The 6564-nt window shown below is 36.1% G+C and overlaps 1 protein-coding gene across 1 annotated transcript; it reads right to left on the bottom strand.

The window, feature by feature from the left end:
* Positions 1-2147: 2147 nt before the first annotated feature.
* LOC142543430 (uncharacterized) lies at positions 2148-6277 on the bottom strand. The gene is made up of 9 exons (XM_075650687.1): positions 6058-6277; positions 5637-5816; positions 5434-5509; positions 4971-5100; positions 4702-4816; positions 3824-3915; positions 3673-3742; positions 3472-3564; positions 2148-3103 (listed from the first exon to the last, which is right to left on the bottom strand). The coding sequence occupies exons 1-9, from the start codon at positions 6202-6204 to the stop codon at positions 3017-3019; spliced, it is 990 nt and encodes a 329-aa protein (XP_075506802.1). The 5' UTR covers positions 6205-6277; the 3' UTR covers positions 2148-3016.
* Between the last annotated feature and the right edge of the window lie 287 nt (positions 6278-6564).

Raw genomic sequence — 6564 nt, 5'->3', positions numbered from 1 at the left:
TCGGTATAATCATCATATGACTACCCATCTGCATGTTTGGACATCTCTATGCCTTTACCAAGAAACGCGGTACACAACATCACATATGCTAGTCTCGAGCTCAAACGACCTTTATCCATGTTTTAGGCGGCTGAATCGACTAGGAACGAAATTAGATTATACAGTGTTTACAAATGAGTTTCAACATCGAATTACGATTCATTTGTATTAAAGTATAATCAAGGACTTTATCTATGCTGATTGCATGGGTATACAGATAAAGTAAAATAAGACCATAAAAAGTTAAATTATCTTAAAATAAAGATTGTTTATTACACTCGAGTCAATAAATTCCCTAGCCAACCATTGGCTTGCAGGGCATCTACTCTAACAGTTTGGTGGCTATTGGGAGTCGGGTAAAGTAAGTGTAACCTTCGTTTTGTGATGATGAAGCATAATCTGATGGCATGGGTTTAGAAGTGACAAGATCCAGTGAAGGGTTAGCCTTAGAGGATAGGTGAGGACTTTGGTTGGAAGATATATGCTTAAGGGATTGAAAGATTGTGAGACATGGGGTCTTGGTAGCTTGAATGAAGAAAAAATATTAAATCAAAGGTTATGGAATCAAAATGTTATACGCTTACGTTTTCATGAGAGAAAGTTAAGATTTTGATTTTGGGCATTCTATTAAAACTTAATTGGGCCCAAGGAGGTGACATATGGTAATGGGAACATTTGTTGGACATAAATTCTCCAAAAAGTCCACTAGAAGACAGCCTATTAGAAATTCAATCGGTTTGAGAAGACGACTGCACGCATGATGGAGGAAGTTGACTCACGATCCACGACCGATGATTGTGGAAGCTGAGCCAAAATGCTCGGAAGAGGCGAAAAAACTGAAAGAATCATAAGAAGAATCTTTCTTGACAATTTCATCAACATTCAACTCAAAATTACAGCAAAAAACTTCTGCAAATTTCATTAATTATAGTTCATTTTAATTCGGCTAATCATTAACTTAATGTCTTTAGTTTCAGCATATATTTTCATTTTTCTTGTTTAGTTGTAAAAATGTTATTCCAATTTATAAGAACATAATCTAATTAGTTGTTGTATGTGAATTTATTCTCCAAGTTCTGTCAAATTCATCATTTAAATTCTCAATTTTGTGGCTTATCGAGAAAGTTAGAACAAACAATCGAATCGAGATCCACATAGCTTAATACAGAAGACAAATTTTCCACAACTTTGGCATAATTTTGTGCCTGTCACACCCACACAATTTTTCTGTGCAAACACACTTGACGAATTATCGAACTACTGTTGATTGCTTCCATGGAATTGTCATATTTCGGCCATATTATTGCGGTAAATGAAACTTTCACGATAATGATTCACAGTTACATATCAAGACAGTTTTTCCTCTTTGTAATGTCCAAATTTCAATTTTTTTAAATAAAAATTTTAGCTGAGTTCGGTTCCATTTATCCGGTTACTACAACAGATAATTCGACCATTCCGATATGTTCAAAAATAAAATCAGTCAAATCGAATGAACCCCCACTGTTAAAGTCATCAACGGTTTAAAATTACTGAATTTTTTAACTACTATTTAGGAATCTGAATTTTTAAAATCATATAACTCGCACATAAAAAATTATATTATAAAAGCCGTAAATTTAAAAATAATAAAAATCATTGAAAACATATTCAGCATCTCGATCACTTCATCCCGCTTTCCTCTCGACTTGTATTGCATATTTGGGGTGACACCCATAAACAACTATAACACACATATTTGTGAAGTATGTCGATCTCAATCTCAGTAATGAATTTTACTTTTGTCCCCAGCTAATATCAACTTGATGTTACTCCAGACTTGGAAGAAGGAATAGTTATATATTCGATTCAACAAATTTCAATTTGCGTTATGATAAAAACGAGAGAACAAGTAAGAATTACAAAAGTTTAGATACAAGAAATAATTCCAATACTACTTATTTTCCACTATCCATGTCTGGGATTCTATTCTTGCGGATCTTCCCCATTATGGGTCCGAACCTAATACTGACTAAGATTAGTCTGAGATATAACACGACTTAAGGTGTTGACAAAAAGAATTATGATAATTCGATAGACACCAACATATGATTTCTCAGGATAAGGTATCACATATAAATTGGGTGGTAGGATTGGACAATGAATATTTTAGAATCAATACAACAAATTCAGTCATATTTATATCTATTGTAATGCGCTATAAAAAGAATATCAACAAAACTACATCGGGATCAACTGGAGGGATACCAACATACCACCAAGAAGTATTTTATTACGCGATACCAAATACAGGCAGGGTCATAGTTTGCTCAGCAAATCCTCGTCTTGAACATCCTCGAAACCTGCGTAACATGATAAATTTTCCAAGACCCTGCACTAAGTTACTGTTCGATTCCTGGATGTTTCATGTCTCATTTTAATTAGCTTATTTTACAGGGAGGAAAAAGGAATTATGATTACTAAATGATGTCTAGTGATGAATGATAGATATGGTTGAAATCCTGATGATAAAGATACCTAGGTGTTCCATATAATAAATTATAAAATGTCATGAGATGAAACCCTCATTTTCCTAGGATGAGATGCTATGAGTGCAGGAAAATTTGATCTTCAATAAGTTAAGCGTAATGGATGGTTCTAGAGATAATGCTTCTTACTTCCAGGGGCACAAATATGTGTCGAGGAATCATTTTCCTGATATGTGAAGAAAAGCGCAGCTAATACACAACCATGTCAGCTTATAACATGTAACCATATAATTGACCACGATTAAGTTCAAAATCACTCAATATGGCATAGCCTTGAATGCATGTCTTAATGTCTAGTAAACACACCAACAAATATGTTTGCCACTGTGTGGATTCATATAATTATATAGATGACAATGATATGACTTTGATGATGAATCGATGCATGCAACAGCCGCATGATGCATCCTATCATGTAGAGCATAGAGAACAGAATACATTCCTTCCAGCTACTGGTATGTAAGTAATTGCTGCACTCCATTCACGCTTGGGCCACCACCTGGGTTGATGGAATCCTTCCTCTTCCCAAATGGATTCTTCGAATATGTTTCTTGAGGTCAAGATAAAACAATAAAATAAAACAGCGGAGAACGCAACAAAAAATTCTTCCTTAATTCCAAGTCATCTCTGTTTTCATTCTCTGTTCACTGAGTACGTGGTTGGAAACAAATCAAGGGGTAGTCATCTAACTGGGTAAAGAGAGGCAAGAGACTAAGACTGGGAAGCAAACTCCCAAAAATAATGATAGCTAGTTAAACAATGACATGAAGTGCCTTCTGCGAAATCCATTCTTGAAAATGGAAAATAGAACTAAGCAACAAAAGGTCAATGTCAAATCTCTAGGATTGCCTTCAAAACACATCAAAATTTTCAAGAGTTCAACAAAAAAAAATCCACCTAAAACATAAGGATATTGAATGCGCATGCCAACAGAACCAGAACTTGGTATTACAGCTCCCTGAAAACTGTGGTGCACATGAGCAGCACTGTTCACATCCTGTGTGAAGCAACAAAACTTCATTTGGCAGTATTGAGAAAAGCAATCAAATCACGACTGAAAAATTAGGGCCCGAGAACAAGCAAATTGACAAAGCATAAATCTCACCTCAAATTCAATGAAACAAACAGTGTGCCTTTCCTGTCTTATTATTTTCATCTGCTTGAAACCTGGTTGCCTGCATATATGAAGAGGTACATGGAAGCAGTTGATCCAATATATGAAGCTCCACGACTAAGCAATTGAAGTAAAAACTTACGCGCAGAAGAGGCCCCTCAGCTCCTCTTCATTAATATTCTCACCAAGATTTCCAATGAATAGAGTATTGCAAGGAGGATTGTCTTTGGTATTCTACAGAAAATATACTAACTATTACATGAAAATAGAGACAAATTTCTAAAAATGACAAGTGCCATGCTTTCCGGTACCAAAAAGAGATTAAGCAAATCATCAATCTGTCAAATGTGTTAACAATCAGCAACTCAACAAAGGCTAACAAACTCACCAGATCACCTACCAGAAAGATATATTAATAGCAATCTGACCCTTTCCTAAAATATTAAAATACACAGGCTACTAATACAAGCCTGCGGTGAGTTGTCCACTTGTCCCAAAGTCAACTGTCCTATGTTTGCAAAAAAATGACAATTTTCAGTCATCTGAACAAAAGTAGCATGAGATAATTGACAATCATTCAATCATCAAGAGTTTTGCTTGGAATAATTTCGTCAATTAAAATTAGTTTGATAACCAAAAGGATCCTATTCTGGAAATCCTACTTTTTGGTATGTACATTCAACCCTCCACAACAACAAAAATTACTGGCATTACTGCCAAATTCATCATATATTACCGTTAAATAAATTAAAATCCCAAAAAGCCTTTTTTTAAAAAGCCCAAAAAAAAACCTAAAAACTCAAATAGTCCATAGAGCCTAGGACGTATAGGCCGATCAGTCAGCGCCTAGGACCGTCTAGGTGTCCTTGCCGCCTAAACTGGCCGACTAGCAGTTTTTCAGTGTGGTAAGCCAGCTCCTAGGCCGGATTTTCGAACACTGGTGGATAGTTAAACAAGCTCAGAGCAATAAGCATAAATCAGAAAATTAAATATTAATTAAAAACTGAAAAGTGGCATTACCTGAACAGGTAGATAACTGCTTGCTGTAGGTACAGGAACTGGCGCAGGCATAGGCAAGGGGGGAACAGCATAACCTGCATATGGATCATAAGGTGGAGGAGCTGGAGCCATATACCTAAGCCAGGAAATCATGTTATTAATAAGGGAAACGTTTCCATCAACATCACTTCACAACCTCAGTTCCATAATTGCGATTTTCAGCCTACAGCTCCGGCTTCCAAGGAAATTTTAACCCAACTTTTAAACATAATGTTTTAAAACCAACATACCCATGTGGTCCCCAAACAGCTGCTGGGGGAGGGTGAAAAGGAGATGGACTTGCAAAGACAGTATGTGTATAATCACCACCAGTTCTCATTCGTTTGCTTTGGTCATAAACACTAGAATCAGCAACTATCCCTGCACAGGGAAAAGGGTTAGAAAATAAAATAGCAAAAAATAAGAAATAAAATGACTTGCAGTAAAAATTGGTCTCATGAATTAATTATTGGAAAAGAATTATATGCAATTGGTTATAGTTTAAACCCTAACCCAATTATCATCTATCAAATACACAAGTATCTAAAGCTAGATTTACTCCTGCCGGATAGTGTAATCAATACCTCCAAGGAGTAGGATAATCAAACATACCATAGTAAAAAAAATCACGCTCTCAGGTATTTGAAATATTCGTACAAACATAACAAAAAAAGAAAAGATTCAATGGGCAGTTAAGAAAAGATAAAAGCTCACCCCTTTTCACAAAAAGATTCTTCTTAGCCATCTCAGTGTGCAACACAGATTTCGTGTCCACATCAAAAACCATATCCTATATCCTCACAACACAAAATTAAAATGTGACATTAAACGGATCAATCTCATTGTGCTCCAACGAAAGGATGAAACAAATAAAAACTAAACCAGAAGATAAAATAACCGAAAACTAATCGAATGACCTGAAGTGCATCCCTAGCAGCAATAGCATGTTGAGGAGTTGCAAAAAGTGCAAAACCCATAGGATGCTCCCCCTTAAAATTCACCTGCGAGGCCTCGTATCCCGGCAGCCACCTCAGTAAGTTCTGAAGCTCTCTCTCCTTAACATCTTCAGGCAAACCCGTGATAAATATCGTTCGCACCTTCGCAGCAGCAAAATAAAAATATTAAATGACACAACTCATGGACTTCAATGAGGAATTAGGAAAAACAAGAAATGATAATGATTCGAAGAAGCCCTAGTATCAAAGCCTAAAACCCTAGAAAATAAATTGCACCCCATCACTCTCCAATCATCACTAAAATTAATTGCCTTATCCAAAAAGTGATAGGAAAGAAAAATAATGGATAAAACATGACTCATATGAGGAGCAACAGGTTTACCTCATCGGAGGAGAGGCGGGCGGCAGGGTTATCCATAGAAATAGAATGAGAATGCGGATGCGGAGACGGCGCGGTGGCGGTGGCGGTCGGAGGGGCAGCGGTAGGCGGCCATTGCGGGTGATAGGGATGGATTCCGTTCCCCGACATATGGAAAATCGATGAACCAGCGTATCAGTTGCTATCAAATGAAAAGTGAGCACATTTCACAGCCTGTATATTATAATATTATTATATATCTACTGATTCGACTAAATTTATATAATTTTATAATTATAATTATAATTATAATATGAACAAACTTGCAATACTCTTCTTTTCCATTCTCAACTTTTTCCTCACTCTCTATTCCTTTATTTCTTTGTTTAAACTCTTATTTTTCTAAAATTTTCAAAAATATCCATTTTCCCTTTGATTTTGGTACGTGTCATTGTTATACTTATCGAGCTTGTTCTTGAAGACATATAGCCCCAAGACATACGGCTACGCAAAGTTTCCAACCTATATACC

This window comes from Primulina tabacum, chromosome 1 (genome assembly GCF_025594145.1).
Source record: "Primulina tabacum isolate GXHZ01 chromosome 1, ASM2559414v2, whole genome shotgun sequence".
Lineage (NCBI taxonomy): Eukaryota > Viridiplantae > Streptophyta > Magnoliopsida > Lamiales > Gesneriaceae > Primulina > Primulina tabacum.
The sequence above is the reverse complement of the archived record's forward strand: the minus strand, read 5'-3'. Positions and strand labels throughout refer to the sequence as shown.

Excerpts from the sequence above, each read along its gene's own strand:
- LOC142543430 (XM_075650687.1), bottom strand. The coding sequence starts at position 6,204 with ATGTCGGGGAACGGAATCCATCCCTATCACCCGCAATGGCCGCCTACC. Across the intron at positions 5,510-5,636 it reads CTGCTAGGGATGCACTTCAG|GATATGGTTTTTGATGTGGA; the intron begins GTCATTCGATTA and ends GTGAGGATATAG. Across the intron at positions 3,565-3,672 it reads TTTGTTTCATTGAATTTGAG|GATGTGAACAGTGCTGCTCA; the intron begins GTGAGATTTATG and ends TGCTTCACACAG.